The following is a 20,897-nucleotide window of genomic DNA, read 5'->3' as shown; positions in this document are numbered from 1 at the left end:
TCATACCCACTTCATTCAAATTTTATCTTCTACCTGAAGCCATTTTTGATTGCTCTGGCATTTCCATCATCTGAAGTCTTAGGTAATTTATAACACAGTTTAGCACTTTATAACAAAGTCTTACACCACTCTAATTGTTGTCAAAAGTGCCAGGCCTATATTCCAACTCACATGGTACAACTCTGAGAGCAACTTAACTCTGAGAGCAACTTCAGGAAGGTTGCTCTGCTATTACATCTTCATGAGTAGAAGCATGCAATTCGCAGTGATTAAAGTCACCTTGGGAAGCACCTGGGACAAGGCCGGCATACAAGAAATAAAATACTGATCGAGTGCCTATTAAACAACTCAGCTTCTGAGTGGTTTTCAAGGAATGGTTACTTGAGAGCTGGGTGGTAAGCAGGGAAGGAAAGACTTTAATAGCTTTCTGTGGATTCTATTTTGTACTTTACATGGAGTAATCCATAAGACTAGTACATACTAGGCACTCAAGAGAAATGTTTATCATATGTATGCTCAACAATAACTATCAAGAAAAACAGCAATTTTAAGTACTGTTTATATTCTGTAGAAATTACTGGTGTTCAGGGCCTTAATGTGAGCTAAGGTTTTGGAAGGCAGGTCTACAGACTTTGAGTGCTGAACTCCTCTCCCACATTCTAGGTTTGTGCCATTCCCAGTAGACACTCGGGTCTGTGAACACACCTTACCCCAGTGTCTTCACCCCTCGCACCTTCTGAGTTTTCTTGTTATATCAAGGAAGGTTTGTAGGATTCTGAGTCCGCCCAGCAAGTCAAAGTTACATAATAATGCATACTCACAGCACAGACTTCATAAGAATATACCAGAATGCGTCTGGTCTGAAAAAGTGACCCAGCTGGAATACATTTGGAAAACAGTAAGTCAAACAAAGCTAAACTCTTGTAATGAAAGGATCTGTCAGAGCCAAGAATCTGTTAATACATAACTGAAAAAAAACTCTAAGAAAATCTGAAATCACTTGCCCATAAAATACTTTTTTCCAAGACACACTAAGCAGAGAAGAGTAATAATCTCTGCACACATCAACTCCAATTTCTCATTCTGGCTCATAAGTATATTCTTTCTGAACTGCCCATATGATCAGGGGGAAAATGTTATACACCAACACACAAATGTGTACATATTACCAGATGCAAGTTTCAAACCAATAATCTAAACTCGTAACATAAGTAAACATAAACAATGCTAAAACATAAAGGTAGCTCCGTATCCTCTGATCGCCACATCAATACCTCCTCTTAGATCGTTCTCTGCTCCTATCTCTAGAACTGTGCCGACTTCTCTGGTGGCTGCGGCTGCGGCTACGGCTGCTGGAACGGGACCGGTGGCGATGGCGCTTCTCCCGAGACTTGGAGCGAGTCCTCCTCTTGCGTTCTCGTGACATGGAGCGAGACCGATGTCTGCGATGCTCTCTGGACCTGGATCTGCAAGAGATTGGATTCCATATTCGGCTTCCTCAGCACTACAATTCTCACCGATTTTTTGTTTTTAAAGATTTATTTATTCATTTGAAAGGCAGATACAGACAGAGAGGTCTTCCACCCGCTGGTTCACTCCACAGATGGCCACAACTGCCAGAACTGCACCGATCCAGAGCCAGGAACTTCTTCCCGGTCTCCCACACAGGTGCAGAGACCCAACTCTACTGCTTTCCCAAACCATAGTTGAGAGCTGGATTGGAAGTGGAGCAGCTGGGACTTGAACTGGCGCCCGTATGGGATGCCAGCACTGCAGGCTGTGCCTTTTACCCACCACACCACAGAGCCCACCCCACCCCTGTTCTTACAGGACAAACTATGCTTCGGTACCCTTACTTAATGTTAATTCTATTCCAAGTGAGCAAAAGATACAATAAACTGCGGGTATGTTAATAATTATATACAATTTCAAAATAAAAATTAAAAACACTAATTCTTGATGGTCAATCCATATTTTTAAAAAATGTACTCCACCATATACAAGTGATTGTATTATCTACAGGCTTTATTAATTTCACTTTAAGCCTCTGCCTATGGCACCAGCATCCTATATGGGTCCTTGCTGATGGCCTGGGAAAGCAGTAGAAGATGGCCAAAGTGTTCAGGCCCCTGCATCCATACATCCATATGGGAGACCTGGAAGACGCTCCTGGCTTTGGATCGGCCCAGCTCTGAAAACTAAGAAGTATTTCCTTTTTTTTTTTTTTTTTTGATAGGCAGAGTGGATAGTGAGAGAGAGAGAGAGAAAGGTCTTCCTTTTTGCGGTTGGTTCACCCTCCAATGGCCACTGCGGCCGGCGCATCTCGCTGATCTGAAGCCAGGAGCCAGGTGCTTCTCCTGGTCTCCCATGCGGGTGCAGGGCCCAAGCACTTGGGCCATCTTCCACTGCCTTCCCGGGCCATAGCAGAGAGCTGGCCTGGAAGAGGGGCAACCGGGATAGAATCCGGGGCCCCAACCGGGACTAGAACCCGGTGTGCCGGCGCCGCAAGGCGGAGGATTAGCCTGTTAAGCCACGGCGCCAGCCTGAAGTATTTCTAATGTACACAGGAACTTCTGTCGTGTTGACTAGATCACAAACTGACTTGTGTGCTATGCAGTGTACGTGGTAAGGAAGGCATGCATACAATGGTATGCGAATGAGTTTAGAAATGGTACTCTAAGGGTGATGACAATGTTCAGAGCTCAACTGTGGTGAGCTTACACAACTCTACAGTTACTAAACATTACTGACTTGCACACTTAAGATGGGTAGACATGGTGTATAAATTACACTTCAATAAAGCAACTGCACTTTTAAAAAGTCATTGTGAGGAATATGTTCTCATAATTTGTTACAGTAAGTACAAAGCACACTTTCAGGTGACAGAGTTTATAAACTGAGCTTATTTTCAAATGACTGTTATAAATGAAGTTTAAATGGCTTCAGCTTATGTCAACATTATAGTCAAATAAAGGCTCATGATCAGGATTTAGGTCAAGCATAGCAGAATGAAATATTTCCACAATAAATAGTCTATTTTCAGAAAGGAAGTGAGGCAAAGAATATCCACGTCATTTGGGGTGGGTAAGCCGTATGTGGGGATGCCCACGTCCCACACCTGCAGTGCCTTCATTTCTGATTGATTCTACTTGCTGCTAACCAGCACATGGGAGGCAGCAAGAGACAGATGACCTCTGCACTCACATGGGAGTCCTGGACAGAGTTCCTAGCTCTCAGCTTTAGCCTGGCTCAACCTTGACCCCTGGGGACATTTGGAAGTAAGCCAACAGATAGCAGCTCTGTGTCCCTATGCCTCTTAAAAAAAAATTATAAAAATTAACCTCACTTAATACAAGTTTTACCAATGGTACTTTTTTTTAAAAAAGAAAAAAAAATATTTGAAATGCAGAGCAACAGAGAAATGGTGAGACAGAGATCTTCCATCCTCAGCCAGGACTCCAGCCTGGTCTCCCACATGGGTGGCAGGGCCATCACCTGCTGCCCTCTCAGGTGCATTAGCAGGAAGCTGGCTCAGAAGCAGAGACGGGAACCAGCAGTCTGCTACAGGACACGGTGTGACAGCAGCCTAACCCACTGCAGAACAACGGCACCTCTACTGCCTCAGTCTGAGCCAGTGATTCTGAATCTTTTTCTCAATGCATAACTTTTTAAAAATTCTAGACAAACATTCATTCAAAAAATATTTACTGGGTGCTCACTGCTCTGTTCAGGGTGCTAGGGAGTTAAGCATCAAATGAAAACAGATACCTCATAAAGCTTACATTTTAGGAGAAAGTCAGATGGCTGTGTAGACAGGAAAGATATACTAGAGAGTAAAGAAATGATTCATTAAGCTGTGGAAAAATGGATGGATGGAGGAGTGAGGTACCCAGGGTTTACACAGAGCAGCCAGGGGGTTTTCCAATAGAATGGCACTTGGGCCAGGACTCAGAGAAGTCAGAGAGTATTGACTTGGCCATCTTGAACGAGAGCACTTTTGGTAGAGACAAGGCCCTGAGGTGGCAGAAACAGAGCATGTGAAGAAACATAGACCAGTTTGGCCAGAATGAAGGGAACCAAGGAGTGTAACACCCACACTTTATAAAATCTGACTGAGTCTCCTGGTTTGAGCGATGGAGTGAAAGGGGGACTTATTAACAAATACTGAGATAAAGCAGGCCCTTTGGAACAGCTAGGTCAGTGCTTGGGATTCCTGTGCCATATAGTGGAAGAGCTTGGCACTGAGTCAGCTCTGACCACGACGAGACTCCTGTCGGCGCACACTCTGGGAGCCAGAGTGTATGCTTCCCGTAGCTGGATCCCTGACCTGTACGGAGTTCCCAGCTGCTGGCGTTAGCAAGGCACACCCACCTACTGCAGACATTCGGGGAGTAAATCAGAAAGCAGATTTCTCCCACATGCCTTTCAAATAAAGATTATCAAAGTAAGAGATGACTTGGATTAGAGTGGTAGAAATTAAATTTCTAGGCAAAATATGTAAAGGTATCCTATGTATAAATACTTTAAAAAGGATTTGTGATAACAGCAGGATTAAAGCCCTAGCCTGCAGCACCAGAATCCCATATGGGCACCAGTTTGAGTCCCAGCTGCTCCACTTCTGATCTAGCTCCCTGCAAATCTGCCTGGGAAATCAGAGAAGGTGGTCTACACCCAAATGGGAGACCCAGAAGAAGTTCCTGGCTCCTAGCTTTGGAGCAGTTCAGCTCCAGCTACTGTGGCCATTTGAGGAGTGAACCAACGGACAGAAGATCTCTGTCTCTCTGCAGTTCTTTCAGGTAAATAAAATAAATCTTTAAAAAAATTTTTTTCAACAAAAACACCAGATTATATTAACCAACCAATAAACAAATTATTCAATGTAGAACTTTCTCATCTTGGGTATTAGAAACCCAAAAATTAGCTTGATACAACTGGTCACCATTATTCATGCCTTTTATTGTTTATGCAAAAGTACCACTGAAAGATGCTAAAAACTACTAAGGGGCCGGCGCCGTGGCTCAACAGGCTAATCCTCCGCCTTGCGGCGTCGGCACACCGGGTTCTAGTCCCGGTCGGGGCACCGATCCTGTCCCGGTTGCCCCTCTTCCAGGCCAGCTCTCTGCTGTGGCCAGGGAGTGCAGTGGAGGACGGCCCAAGTGCTTGGGCCCTGCACCCCATGGGAGACCAGGATAGGCACCTGGCTCCTGCCATCGGAACAGCGCGGTGCGCCGGCCACAGCGCGCTACCGCGGCGGCCATTGGAGGGTGAACCAACGGCAAAAGGAAGACCTTTCTCTCTGTCTCTCTCTCACTGTCCACTCTGCCTGTCAAAAAAAAACCAAAAAACAAAAAAACAAAACAAAACAAAAAAAAAACCACTACTAAGGGACAACTCACAGAAACATACAGTTTTTCTTTCACAACAAATGCTCTACTTTTCAGGGGAAAGTTTTTGGAAAATAGTTACTTTCTATAGTTTATAACAAAGGTTTCAAAAATACATGATTTGAACAAAAGGAATGGTAGGATATGGAAAAGAATCAGCAAGGGCATTCTTGGCTGGAACCGACCCATGAAGAAGGCAATGGTAGGATGAAGATTGGCAAGTGAAGAACTCAGAGAGGGTTTCTACCTTTCTCAGACAGAGACGCCAAATACTCATGCTGATACACTCTGTGATCATTATGCAGAGGAATCAGCAATAAACTCATAAAATCAAGACCAGTGCACATAGTAAACATTTTGTTTCTCTTCACCTACCATGGAGATCTCATTCAAATAAAGAAATAGGGAATAGCAAGCCTACTTATACCTTCCCCAGGTACAGTCCCTTTCACTTGGATCCCTGCCACCTATGTGGAGACCTGGATGGAGTTTCTGGTTCCTGGCTCTAACCTGCCCCAGCCCTGCCTGTTGCAGCCATTTGGGCAATGACTCAGAAGACAGAAAATCTCACACTCTGATGCTCTGCCTTTCAAATAAATAAATATTTTATAAACCTGTAACCTATCACTCTGAAATTCTAGAAAATTTGAAATATTTCAAAATATTTTAGCTTTATCCTATGATTCAAACTATAGAATTTTATTTTGACCAAACTAAATTATAGTTTGTGTATAACTTAATGTCTTCTGACTAGTTTCTGTTCAAGTGATAATGCTCAAAATTGAACTATAAAATAACAGAGCACTAATTTATTTAACGTATCAAAACTACCTTTGAAGAACACAAATTCACTGCACTTATAACCATCTTGTATAATACTCACCTTTTAGGATTCTTGCTATGTGATCGGGACCTAAAAAAAAAAAAAAAACAAACCAAATATATTTTTAGAAAAGTGGCCATAATTAAGAATACAGTGCAATGTACTATTTAATCACATTAATACTGATTTAGAAGTTTTTCATTAATTTTTAAGTATAAGGCATGTTCTTATTCACATGATTTTTCCAAAATATAACACAAACCCCAGATTTCCCCACCTTGCCACGTGGGCCCTCATCATTCAAAGACACTCAGCTGTCACAACATACCCCTTAGGGGCCAGCGCTATGGTGTAGCAGGTAAGGCTGCTGCCTACAGTGCTGGCATCCCATATGGAGGCCAGTTTCAGTCCCAGCTGCTCCACTTCCGATCCTGCTCTCTGCTATGGCCTGGGAAAACAGTAGAAGATGGCCCAAGTCCTTGGGCCCCTGCACCCGCATGGGAGACCCAGAAGAGGCTCCTGGCTCCTGGCTTCACGGATCGGCGCAGCTCTGGCCGTTGTAGCCAACTGGGGAGTGAATCAGCGGATGAAAGACCTCTCTCTCTGCCTCTCATTCTCTGCGTAACTGTGACTTTCAAGTAAAATAAATAAATCTTAAAACAAAAAACAAAACAAAAAAACTCCTTAGAGACTAAATCATATTTTATCACAAATCCCTAATTTTCCAAAAAATACTTCCTAGCCTAGAAAAAAATTTGTTTTTATATTTGTTTCTTTTTTCTCTTCTGGGGACAGAATGAAATTTCTATCAACAGAGACACATATGGTTTGGAGCTAAAACCTTATCCTGTAATTCCTAGAACACCTGGCTCAATCTTAGAGCATGTTTCAGTAAGGCCAGCACTGTGGCACAGTGGCTAAGCCGCCGCCTGCAATGCCAGCATCCCACATGGGGGCCAGTTTGATAACATCTGTTTCTTCACAAGAACTAAGATCCTCATACAACCACGCTTCACATTTCCCAACATACAGTGAGTATGGATAAACAGGAAGAGTTAATACCGTGGTTAGTCTTCACTATATGATCTTTTGTGGCTAACATATTGCATGGCTGAAAGCTATAAGCTTTGGATTCAATCAGATCTGAGTTTCAATTCTGATTGTACCACTCACCATCTGTGTCACCTGAGTAAGTTACATATGTTCCCTCAGTTTAGTCTTTCATTGGCAAAACATAGTAAGATAAGGGTTCCTGGTGGAGGGGAAGGGCTGTAAAGATTAACATAGGTAAATTCCCTAGAGAAAACACCCAGTGAGAGTGATTTTTTTCATTGTCTTTTTCATTACCATAGTTGGAATCCCTTCTTTTATATAATTTTATACTAGCTTTTAATTTTATCTTTCATACTATTGCCTCAAATTTAGACAACTTTTTATTCTAACTTTTCTGAAATAGGGTTACATTTGATTATCATTGCCCAAAACAAAAACAAAAACCTTGCTTGCCATTGGCAAACACAGGAATAAGATATGATATATGCTTGTCATCTACAGATGTGAAAAGTATAGTCCTAGAAAAAATGTTTTTTCTCATTTAACTGTTACTTCAGGTGAATCTTAAATTTAGACTTCCAAAATTATTTAAATTGCCATTCATATTGTCTTAAATAGTACATTTACACTATATTCCCATAAGGGCTTCATTTAAACAAAAAGCAAGGGGTTAAGTTCTGAGGTTACATTTAGGGAAACATTAATTAAGTTACCTGCATGCAGTTTTTATTTTGTCATTACAGTGCTAAATGATTACCTGTTAAAAGTCATGTAAACATAAAGGGAGGGCATTTAAATTTCTTGAAGTAGACTGAATACAGTGTGCCAAAACTAAGAAGCTAGATCTGTAATAGGATTACGGCAACAGAATAAATGAGAACTGTACATAAATTCTCTGAGGTATGCCTGTCCATCCTGAAGTTACCCAAGAAGCTACAACACAAGTTATATGCTGCCACAATGCTGTGGAATTTTGGTTGCCAACTGGTAAGAATGACCCAGAAGAATGCTAGGACGTCCTGAATATGAAGAATTATGAGATCTCATTAATTAATGAGCACTAATGTAATCAGAACTGGGCACATCTAGCTATTAAATTAATGGCATTTTATGTTAATGGCTGGTAAAATTGAGGAAATAAAAGTTCAGTGTAAAATAATGGAACATAAATAACTCAAATGGTTTGTAAAAAGGCTTTTTGCATGGTAGTATTTTTGAAAACTAAACAGAAATTTCCTAGGTCCAAAACAGATGTATTTAACATCTAGAGTCCTGTACCGATCACATCTCTCTTCAGAACCTTGAAGATTCAGCCACAAATACTCCATACCTCCTCAGCTTCTCCCTTTCTTCTCTCTCCCTTTCTTCTCTTCGTTTCAGGCGTTCCTGGTTTCTCTTCTCCTGCTTCTCAGCTACAACTCTCTTAAAAACGATAACAATAAATGAAGAACATGCTTACTGAGTCCATTTAAAATTAGCTTTAACTATAAGTTAACCATATCTAGTGTCCAATGTAATACAATTAACATCAAGACAGGTGTAGTAAGAATTCAACTTTTGCCAGGTACAATCACAGTTGACAAGTCGACTTCCCAAAATCCTTCCCCTTTCTCTACAAAATTTGTAATCTTTCCTACGTCTCTAGGATTCCTTTGTATTTTTTTAAAGAGCTACTTTTTATTTAGGCAGAGTTAGAGAGAGAGGAGGAAAGAGGTCTTCCATCAGCCAGTTCACTCTCCAAAAGCCTCTACATCTGGGGGTAGACCAGGCTGAAGCCAGGAGCCTGGAGCATCTTCCAGGTTTCCCATGTGGGTACAGGGGACCAAGCACTTGTTCCAATCTTCTGCCATGTACACAGGCGAATTAGCAGGGAGCTGGATTGAAGTGGAGCAGCCAGGTCTCAAACTGGTGCCTGCATGGGATGCTGGTGCTGCAGGTAGAAGCTTAATCTGCCAGGCCACAACAGTGGCCCCTTGCTCTGATTTCTTAGTGACATTTCAAAATCACTTCCACAAGATTTTCTCCTCTGAAGGGCTTCCAGGATTATTTTCAATTTTGTAAAGAACATCTTCCATTCACTCTGTGTCACTACCAGTTGCCATGTCCAGTGATTTCTCACCTAGAAATGTTCCCTGATACCCTGAATCACCATCTTGATGCTACTGCTTTTAAAGATGAGGAAAGGGGCCGATGCTGTGGTGCAGCGAGTAAAACCGCGGCCTTCAGCGCTGGCATCCCATATGGGCACCAGTTCAAGTCCTGGCTGCTCCACTTCCGATCCAGCTCTCTGTTATTACCTGGGAGAGCAACAGAAGATGGCCCAAGTCCTTGGGCCCCTGCACCCATGTGGGAGACCAGAAGAAGTTCCTGGCTTCACATCGGCGCAGCTCTGACCATAGCAGCCAAACGGAGAGTGAACCAGCACATGGAAAACCTCTCTCTCTCATTCTGTGTTTAACTCTGACTTCCAAATAAATAAATAAATAAATAGATCTTAAAAAAAAAAAAAAAATGAGTAAAATGCTAGAGTCTATGGAGATTCTCAAGTCCCTAGAATTTCTGAATTTAAACACAGCATCAACAACACTCTGCTATAGTGAAACTCATTTTTACTTTTGAAAAACTTTGAGGGGCTGGTGTTGCAGCACAGCAGGTTAAGCCACCACCTGTGATGCTGGCATCCCATACAAATGCGTATCAAGTCCTGACTACTCTGCTTCCAACCCAGCTCCCTGCTAATGCACCTGGGAGGCAGCAGAGGGATGGTCCAAGTAGCTGGGCCCCTGCCACCCACATGAGAGACCCAGACGGAGCTCCAAGCTCCTGCTTGAGACAAGTCTAGCCCCAGCCACCAAGGAGACCTGGGTAGTGAACCAGCAAATAGAAGATCTCTGTCTCTTTCTCTCTGTAAACTATGCCCTTCAAATAAATCTTAAAAACAAAAACCTTGTTGAGATCATCCTAGCTACTGAGAATACTGAGAAGTGCTCAAAGTTAACTGCAAATACAAAGACATACTTGGACATATTTTGATTTTACATTATTTTAAACGTCAAATTTTAGATTTTGGGTTAATTCCAATTATAATGACTGTACAAGAAGTGGCCATCCAGTGTTCCCCAATTCATGACAAAACATAGTGCCATAATTCTTGGGGAAAAAAACAAACAAACAAACAAACAAAAAACTAGCCACATCAAACTGTTAAAGGGTAAGCTGGGGGCTGGCGTTGTGGCACAGCAGTTTAACTCCCTGGCCTGAAGCACTGGCATCCCATATGGGCGCCAGTTCGAAATCCCACTGCTCCACTTCCAATCCAGCTCTCAGCTATGGCCTGGGAAAGCAGTAGAAGATGGCCCAAGTCCTTGGGCCCCTGCGCCCACATGGGAGACCAGGAAGAAGCTCCTGGCTTCGGATTGGCACAGCTCCGGCCGTTGCGGCCAACTGGGGAGTCGCACGGAAGATCTCTCTCTCTCTCTCACTCTCGCTCTCTCTCTGCCTTTCCTCTCTCTGTGGAACTCTAACTTTCAAATGAATAAATAAATCTTTAAAAAAGGCAAGCTGACTATATCCACTAACTCTGCCTTATTTTGACATTTCATCAATACCCCCAAAGCTTTTAGTATCTTCCTCTGTCCTATTAAAATAACTCAGTAGATGCAGAAGAACCATATCGGCTTTCTCACAATAGTTTATATTTAACAGTATAGCAAAAAGTTCATAGAAAACAGAATTCAAACCTAAGTTTATTTTGGTACAAAAGATTATGAAATTCATGTATAGCTTTGTTCATAACATATTTTTAAAGACTTATTTATTTCAATGGCAGAGTTACAGAGAGGCAGAGGGAGAAAGAGAGAGAGGTCTTCCACCCACTGGTTCACTCCCCAATTGGCTGCAACTGCCAGAGATATGCCAATCTGAAGTCAGGAGCCAGGAACTTCCTCTAGGTCTCCCATACAGGTGCAGGGGCCCAAGGAATTGGGCCATCTTCCACTCCTTTCCTAGGCCACAGCCAAGAACTGGATCGGAAGTGGAGCAGTCAGGACTAGAACTGGCGTCCATATGGGATGTTGGCACTGCAGGCTGTGGCTCTACCTGCTATGCCACAGCTCTGGCCTGGCACCTTATTCCTAAGGATAGTGATTTTTTTTTTTCCCCATAGGTTTTAACTAAGTCCTTTCTGAAAAGGGGCATAAAACTAGAGGTTCCCCAAGCTGACTATTTAGTAAACTGCGAAATATTTCAAACAGAAGTTGGCACTGTGGCACAGTGAGCTAAGCCTGCGCCTGTGGCACCGGCATCCCATATGGGTGTCACTTCTTGTCCCAGATGTTCCTCTTCCAATCCAGCTCTCTGTTATGGCCTGAGGAAGAAGTGGACGACAGCCCAAGTCCTTGGGCCCCTGTACCTGTGTGGGAGACCCAGAAATAGATCCTGGCTCCAGATCAGATCAGCTCCGACCATTATGGCCATTTGGGGACTAAACTAACAGATGGAAGATCGCTCTATCTCAAGTCTCTCCCTCTCTCTGTCCATAACTCTACCTCTCAACAAATACATAAATAAATAAAATTTTTAAAAATTACAAATACATAATGGGATCATTCTCTAAATTTCTAATTATATTATTACTGACTTTACTAAACAACAACAACAACAACACAGTAACTGCATTTTAGGGGACTTTGTATAAAGGATTAGTTTAGAATCCAGTTTCAAAGATTACTAACTCAATGTCACATCCAACACAAAATACTAGTTCTCAGAATGAGACTGTATTTAAAAGTCTGCTTAAGGGCCAGTGCTGTGGCGCAGAGGGTGAAGCTACCACCTGCAGTGCCGGCTGCTCTACTTCCGATCCAGCTCCCTGCTATGGCCTGGTAAAGATGGCTCAAGTCCTTGGGCCCTTACACACGCATGGGAGACCCGGAACTCCAGACTCCAGACTAGTGCAGCTCCAGCCAATGCAGGCAACTGGGTGGTGAACCAGAAGATGCAAGACCTCTCTCTCTCTTTGCCTCTCCTTCTCTCTCTGTGTAACTCTGCCTTTCAAATAAATAAATAAATAAAAATCTTAAATAAATCTGCTTAGATATCATCCATTAAACAGGTTTGAATTTCCACTATGATCCCATTCAGCATGAACTGTCGCAAATACTAAAATAAAACTGTATCACAGTCAGCAACTAGTTACATTGGATAAAGTGAGACATACTAATTTACCAACATACCTTTAATTCTTCAAGTTTCTCTCTGATCTCAATAAATCCCAGGTGCAGTTTACCCCCAAAATGATCAGCCAGTCGTCTGTCATTATCATGGAGACCCAAATAGGCAGAGCAGACTTCACAGACTCGGAGTTTCTGCTGCTGGAAACTGGAAGCTGGCATAGAATTCCGATAAACTTCCTAAACAAATGAGAGAAAAACACTCGTATAACCTCAGTAAGGCACACAACTAAGTAAAATATACCTTGTTGACACAAAAAACGCTTGCAATATACACACAGATGTCTGTTTTATCAAGAAAAATTACAGGATCCTGTTCCCTTTGTCCTGGACACAGGTTCACCGGGAGTAGGGGAGTCCAAAGGTCAAAGCCTCAAATACTTTTTTGGCAAGAAACTACTTAGAACAGTTCCACATGACAAAGGTTTTTCACAACACTGTAAACATCAGCAGCAGTGGTACCCACGCTACACAAAATCAGGAGGATTAAGGAAGCCGACGTTGTATTTCCTCCTGAATGTATGGGCTACTGGCTTCAATCACTTTCCTTTGTAATAGGCATTTGGCAGGTAAATCAGCAAATCAAAGATCTCTCTCTTTCGATCACATAAAAGTAAATAGTGCCAATATAAAAATACTTAGAGCAAAAGGGAACCATAGCTAAGTTCACAGTGGAAAAAAAGGCTACATCCTAAGAAATGGGGATAACCCCCCTCCCATATGCCAATTCAGTACCATATCACTACAGGGTATTCCCCTCCAAATCTAACCATGAGGACAAACCTCACAGAGGGGAACTGAAGGACACTTCACAAAGTAACCTGGCAGTACTGATCAAGACTGCAAAGGTCATGCGGAATGAACAAGACAGAAAATTTCTGACTGCAGGAGGCTAAATCAAACAAAGGATTCTGAACCGAAACTCAAGCAAAGAAAATTTATGCTCTTTTATGATAAAGAACATTCTTGAGACAAATGGCAATATTTGAATAAAGCTGGGGGGTTTTTTGCTAAGATTTTTATTTATTTTAAAGGCCAAGCCAACCAGAGGCAGAGAGAGGTCTTCCATCTGCTGGTTCACTCCCCAAATGGCTGCCAATGGCCGGGGCTTGGCCAATCCTAAGCTAGGAACCAGGAGCTTTTTCAGGATCCCCCACGCGTGTGGTAGGGGACCAGGATCTTGGGCCATCTACTGCTTTCCCAAGCCACAGCAGACAGCTGGATGGGAAGCTGAGCTGCTGGCACCACAGGCGCTGAACCCCAGCAACAGCCCCAGGAATAAAGGTTTTACTCTCAGATTGATGTTAATTTTGATTTTTTTTTTTGACAGGCAGAGTTAGTGAGAGAGACAGAGAAAGGTCTTCCGTCCATTGGTTCACCCCCCAAATGGCTGCTACGATCGGCGTGCTGCGCCGATTAAAAACCAGAAGCCAGGTGCTTCCTGCTGGTCTCCCATATGGGTGCAGGGCCCAAGCATTTGGGGACATCCTCCACGGACTTCCTGGGTCTAGAACCTGGGGTGCTGGCACCGCAGGTGGAGGATCTGCCAAGTGAGCCACGGCGCCGGCCAATTTTTGATTTTGATAACTGTAATGTGGATATGTTATAAAACACCCTTATTATATTCATTTAAGTATTTTGGAATGAAGACACATCACATCTGCATATATTTAGTAAGAAATATTTAGCTCAATAGGCTAATCCTCCGCCTGCGGCGCCGGCACACCGGGTTCTAGTCCTGGTCGGGGTGCCGGATTCTGTCCCGGTTGCCCCTCTTCCAGGCCAGCTCTCTGCTGTGGCCCGGGAGTGCTGTGGAGGATGGCCCAAGTGCTTGGGCCCTGCACCCGCATGGGAGACCAGGAGAAGCAACTGGCTCCTGGCTTCGGATCAGCGTGGTGCGCCGGCTGCAGTGCACTGGCCGCGGCAGCCATTGGAAAGTGAACCAATGGCAAAGGAAGACCTTTCTCTCTCTCTCTCACTATCCACTCTGCCTGTCAAAAAAAAAAAAAAAATTAAGAAATATTTTAAATACACACACAGAGGAGAAATACTGCAAATGTGGTAAAATGTTAACATCTGAGTGTCTGTTTGAAGGATACAGAAAAATTCTTTATGTGTTACTTTTCTGAAAATATTTCAAAAAAAAAAAGTTTTTTTTAAAAGATTTATTTATTTATTTGAAATTCAGAGTTACACAGAGAGAGGAGAGGCAGAGAGAAAAAGTGGTCTTCCATCCGCTGGTTCACTCCCCAGTTGGCCACAACAGCCGGAGCTGCACCGATCCAAAGCCCGGAGCTAGGCAGGAACTTCTTCCTGGTCTCTCATTCATGGGTACGGGGGTCCAAGGACTTGGGCCATCGTCCACTGCTCTCCTAGGCTACAGCAGAGAGTGGGATCAGAAGTGGAGCAGCAGGTAATTGAACCCAGGCCCATATGGGATGCCGGCACTAGAGGCAGCGGCTTTACCTCTCTATGCCACAGTGTCAGCCCCCAAAAAGTTTAAGATTTATTTACTGGGGCCAGTGCTGTGTTGTAGTAGGTTAAGCCTCTGACTGCAGTGCCCGTATCCTGGCAGCTCCTCTTCTGATCCATCTCTCTGCTTATGACCTGGGAAAGTAGTGCAAAGATGGCCCAACTCCTTGGGCCCTTGCACCCATGTGGGAGACCAGGAAAAAGTTCCTGGCTCTTGGCTTTGGATCGGCCCAGCTCAGACCATGGCAGCAATTTGGGGAGTGAACCAACAGATGGAAGACCTTTCACTCTGTCTCTACCTCTCTCTGTCTGTAACTCTACGTCTCAAATACAAAGGAAGGAAGGAAGGCATGCAGGCAGGGAGGGAAAAGATCAAACTGGTGGTTGCTTTAAAACAATAAAAGATTTATTTATTGGTGCCGGCGCTGTTGTGTGGTGGGGTTAAGCCATCATCTGCAGTGCCAACATCCCACATGGGTACCAGTTCAGGTCCTGATTGCTCCGCTTCCAGGTTTCCCACATGGGTAGTGGACCAGATGGGCCAATCTCCTGATGCTTTCCCCAAGAGTGCTAGCAAGGAGCTGGATCAGAAGTGGAGCAGCCGGGATATATATCTGTGCCTATATGGATTGCCAACATCATAGGCAGGGAATTTAAATGCTATGCCTCAATGCTAGTCCCAATAAAAATATTTTTAAATTAAAATCCACAAGTATAGACACACTAAAGCAAGTTAACTTCGATTTTGTGCCTCATTCTCCCTTTGCTTGTTTTCTGGTTAGAGACAACATTGCTACCACAAACTGAGAAGCAGGAAGAATAAACATAAACACACATGAAGAATAAAGAAGCATGAAAAACGGTTGAATGTAGAGCAAGAAGCAGCTGGCAATGTGGCATAGCAGGCTAAGCCACCGTCTGCAGTGCCGGCATCCCATATGAGCACTGGTTTGAGTCCCGGCTGCTCCACTTCTGATACCACTCCCTCCTAATGCACCTGTGAAAGCAGCAGAAGATGGCCCAAGTCCTTGGGTCCTGCACCCACCCACATGGGAGACCCAGATGAAGCTCCTGGCTCCTGGTTTGGTCTAGTTCCTGGCCTTTGGGGCCATCTGGGGAGTGAACCAGCAGATGTAAGATCTCTCTCTCTCTGTCACTTCCTTTCTCTTTGTAACTCTCCTTTCAAATAAATAAATCTTTTAAAAAAGAAAAAAACAGTAAAAATTCAAGGAGTCACCTAATGCTAGATGGCACTATGGAGCCACTTGGGGGCCGTATTATTTATGTACCAGCCCCACATTTCCTAAATCTTGAGTATTAACGAATAAACAGAAATCCTTCTCTGGTTAGGCCATAAGTTATGTTTTCTATTACATGCAGCTAAATGAAATCTATAAAGGGCGAGTAAATTTTTACTATTATCCTTACTAAAAAATCAACTGATAAAATATGACAGGCTAAATAAAGACATTAAGCTATAATACATTATAAGTAACACTTCAGATGCAGTATAAAGTTTCATGAAGACAGTAAATACGATGGCTTCAAAAATTTTGAGGAAAATGAAATTGAAAAGAAAAGTTTGGGGGTGGGTGTTGTGGTACAGCATGTTAAACAACCACCTGGGATGCTCAACATCCCATTTCAGAGTGCCTGGTTCAAGTCCCAGCTCCTCTTCTGATCCAACTGCCAGCTAATGCAACTAGGAAGGCATCAGATGATGGCCCAAGTACCTGGGATCCTGCCACTCACATGGGAGACCAAGATGAAGTTCTGGGCACCTAGCTTCAGCCTAGCTATCATGAGCATTTCATTAGTAAACCAGCAGATAGAAGATAGCTCTGTCTCTGTGCCTTATAAATAAATAAATGAAAATTTTAAAGTTTATTCTGGTCTAGAAATTGTTGAAATATGTGCACAGGTTTTCGTAATACATTTTTTTTTTTAAAAGATTTTTTATTCATTTATTTGAGAGGCAGAGTTATAGAGAGAGGTCTTCCATCTGTTGGTTTACTTCCCAAATGGTCCCAATGGCTGGAACTAGGCCAGGTCAAAGCCAGGATTTAGATGTTACATCTGGTTTTGTATGTGGGTGCAGGAACCAAGCACTTGGGCCATCTTCTACTGCTTTCCCAGGCCACAGCAGAGAGCTGGACTGTAAGAGGAGCAACCAGGACTAGAACCAGCGTCCATATGGGATGTCAGTACTGCAGGCGGCAGCTTTATCTGCTAAAGCAGAGCACTGCCCCAAACCCCAATGAGTTTTTAACAGAAAAGCCAAGTAGGGGCCCGGTGCTGTGGCGCAGGTTAATCCTCTGCCTGCGGCGCCGGCATCCCATATGGGCACCAGCTCTAGTCCCGACTGCTCCTCTTCCCAACCAGCTCTCTGTTACGGCCTGGGAAAGCAGAAGATGGCCCACATCCTTGGGCTCTTGTACCCGTGTGGGAGACCCGGAAGAAGATCCAGGCTCCTGGCTTCGGATCAGCGCAGCTCTAGTCATTGGGTCCCTTTGAGGAGTGAACCAGCAGACGGAACACCTCTCTCTCTCTCTCTCCCTCTCACTGTCTGTAACTCTACCTCTCAAATAAATAAGTAAAATCTTAAAAAAAAAAAAAAAAAAAAAGCAGCAGCAAGTGGGAGGAGTGCCCAAAGTTGAGAGGAAACACTGTCAAATAGGGATGGTAAGCCCAGAAATCTACGTATACAGAGGTCATGCAGGCTATTATAAAGCAGGCCAAATTTGACAGTTAGAAGCAGTAGAGACTATACTGGCAGAACATAATCTACCCTGCTAAAGATGTTTTCTCAAAACCCATCAGGTGTTCCAATCAAAACAGAACTTTGCAGGGTATCCTATTCTGACCTGTGTTATGAAGAAAATATGACAGAAGCATCCCAGGGTACCAGCAGATTGCAGCAGGGTAGGAAGAGAAGGACTGTTCAATCAAAAGTGCCAAGTGGAGACAGTGTATCATAGTGACCAAGTATAGACACAGTGTGTATGTCTGCATGTTGGGTGTGCGTAACTGTTCGGTGTGTTTGGCCAGTTTAATTTCATTTACCAGTTATAAATTTCAACCAATCAATGTGGCTTCAAATTCCAAAAAGCAAGTAATTCTAAAACAAATTCCATTAGTGGCACGGGCCACTTGAATACTTCTAAACTATTAATACTTCTAAACTAAATTATTTTTAATAATAAAAAGTATTCAATAATTTTTAGTCAAATATACATTCTTCAAAAAGTACAGATACTAAGGTTTTACATACTACTATTAAGAATTTACCAAGGCCGGTGCTGTGTCACACTAGGTTAACCCTCCGCCTGCGGCGCCAGCATCCCATATGGGCACCAGTTCTAGTCCCGGTTGCCCCTCTTCCAGTCCAGCTCTCTGCTGTGGCCCGGGAAGGCAGTGGAGGATGGCCCAAGTGCTTGGACCCTGCACCCGCATGGGACACCAGGCTCCTGGCTTCAGATTGGCGCAGCTCCGGCTGTTGTGGCCATTTGGGGAGTGAACCAGCAGATGGAAGACCTCTCTCTCTCACTGTCTGTGACTCTACCTCTCAAATAAATAAATAAAATCTTAAAAAAAAAAAAAAAAAAAAAGAATTTACCTCTGCTTCTCTTTTCTTTGCCCGTGCTTTCTCCACTTCATCCATTACTTTCTGGGATTCTTCTACATTTCCTTCTGCTCCGAGCTGTTCCACCTTAGCTAACAATTTACCAATTTCTTCATTTAACTCATGAACACGTTCTGCCTAAAAAGAAAACAGAAAGAGAAGATTATGAATAAACAAAAGCAAATATGAAATTATTTCAGTATTACTGAAATCCTCAGAAGAGAGTCATCCAAGGCTATCTGAGAATAAAGAGTGCACAGCCCAAGTGAACTGGTGAGATAACCAGGTTTCGAGCTTGCCTGCCCCTGCCTTCACCTCAGTGAGGTCAGGCAGTAGAATGAACATATCTTCCAGCCTCTGCAGTAAGCCGTGAGCCCCAGGTGTAAAATGCCTTTATTATCACCCATGATGTGGCCTTCTCTACCTTCTCAAACCATCTCTTGCTAGGCCCTTACCTCACCACAGTACCAACAGTTACATTTAGTTCACCAAAGCTACCCTGTTTTTACTCTGTGGTTACACATATGGTTCCCTCTTCCTGGAATGCCATTCCTTATAACCCTTGTGTGCCTAGTGAATGTCCATTCACTAAACCAGACCTAAGTCGACCAATAATCTGTGAAGCATTCCTGAACAATGACCCTTAAACACATAAGAAGAGATGGACTATACCCTCCTTCTTGTGACCTTTGTTTTTTTTTCTTATATATAATTAGTTTAATACACATGTTACTTTGAGGACAGCTATCTGTTATCACTCATCTTTACATCTCCAAAGCCTAACAAATAGCATGTGCTCAAACCATCAGTTGGCGGAATCCGTCGGCAGATACCAAGTACAGCACTTAGTGGATACAGCTTAGGAGTTCAACAGATGTGGTTTAGTGCCAGACCAATTACTAGCTGAAAGTGAATCCATTTTTCTTATCTGAGAAACAGGGATAATACCTAACCCACAAACTGGGGAAAATGAGCACATGCATCTTGTGTGCTGGCAAAGCACACTGCACAGCCCAGCGTGAGCTCCAGCAGACTGGAATGCCTTTCTGCTAGTATTAACTCCTGCTTTAAGATTTGGGCCGGCGCCGTGGCTCAATAGGCTAATCCTCCGCCTTGCGGCGACGGCACCCCAAGTTCTGGTCTCGGTTGGGGTGCTGGATTCTGTCCCGGTTGCCCTCCTTCCAGGCCAGCTCTCTGCTGTGGCCAGGGAGTGCAGTGGAGGATGACCCAAGTGCTTGGGCCCTGCACCCCATGGGAGACCAGGAGAAGCACCTGGCTCCTGCCTTTGGATCAGTGCGGTGCGCCGGCCATTGGAGGGTAAACCAATGGCAAAGGAAGACCTTTCTCTCTGTCTCTCACTGTCCACTCTGCCTGTCAAAAAGAAAAAAAAAAAAAAAAAAAAAAAGATTTGATAGGCTCATCTTCGTTCTCACCACAGTCATGCTGAGACTGCCTTATGAGACATGTAGTCTTTGACCACAAAATACTCACTCTATTGTGTCATTAATTACAATCACAAGGTTTTGATATGACATGAACATCTAGTCCCAACAGACTCTAGTACGTCAGTAACCTTTATTTCTCAAATTTCAACAACCCAAGATATTCCTGCCTTCAAAGAGATTCCCAACTCTATTATTATTATCCTCCATCCTGAGGAAAGTGGCATTTTCCTTTCAATATGTCACTGAATGACTCCATTAATGCCCAAAACTTCAACCGTTCCGGTATCCAAGGCCTTTTCCATTAACTGACTACCACCACACTCTGATTCTGGACCTGGCCATGCATTTGCTTTGGTTACGGGGATCATAACAAACATGATCCAAAGAAAGACTTAAAAAAAACTACTTGTGAGACTCCATTTATATTTTTATAAATCCCACCACCGTACAACATGACCAGGCTAGCCTTCTGAATGTGGCTCGGAAGCCTCTAGCTAAGTGCACGACATGCTGATTAAGCCCAGCTAAGTGGGGTAACTGCTCCCTGAACACCAGCAGAAATCACTGACTGCAGCCTCATGAGCTACGTAAATACTGTGTATATCATCGAGTTTCGTGGTGGCTTGTTACACAGCATTTTATTTTTTTATTTTCAAAGGAGGAGACAAGAGACTGATCTCCAAGTGCCAGTACTTTCCCCAAATGGCCACAGCAGCTCAAGCTAGGCCAGGCCAAACCCAAGGGCTAGGACTTAACCTTGGTGCCCTGTGTAGGCGGCAGCTGCCTCCCATGGCGCACATTAGCAGGAAGCAGAGCCAGGATGACAATCCCAGGACTCCTGCACGGGATGCGGACACCCCAAGATGT

The 20,897-nt window shown here is 43.5% G+C and overlaps 1 protein-coding gene across 8 annotated transcripts in view; it reads right to left on the bottom strand.

Annotated features, from left to right (window-relative positions):
• LUC7L2 (LUC7 like 2, pre-mRNA splicing factor) overlaps positions 1–20,897 on the bottom strand; it is a 61,687-nt gene that overhangs the window by 3,150 nt on the left and 37,640 nt on the right. For all 8 annotated transcript variants that reach the window (XM_062208780.1, XM_062208077.1, XM_062211022.1 and 5 more), the window contains 5 exons: positions 18,580–18,723; positions 12,495–12,671; positions 8,591–8,682; positions 6,268–6,297; positions 1,275–1,466 (listed from right to left, as the gene is read on the bottom strand). In XM_062208780.1, coding sequence (XP_062064764.1) covers positions 1,275–1,466; positions 6,268–6,297; positions 8,591–8,682; positions 12,495–12,671; positions 18,580–18,723 — 635 coding nt within the window. The remainder of the gene's footprint in view (positions 1–1,274; positions 1,467–6,267; positions 6,298–8,590; positions 8,683–12,494; positions 12,672–18,579; positions 18,724–20,897) is intronic.

Source organism: Lepus europaeus, chromosome 1 (genome assembly GCF_033115175.1).
Source record: "Lepus europaeus isolate LE1 chromosome 1, mLepTim1.pri, whole genome shotgun sequence".
Taxonomy (NCBI): domain Eukaryota; kingdom Metazoa; phylum Chordata; class Mammalia; order Lagomorpha; family Leporidae; genus Lepus; species Lepus europaeus.
The sequence above is the reverse complement of the archived record's forward strand: the minus strand, read 5'-3'. Positions and strand labels throughout refer to the sequence as shown.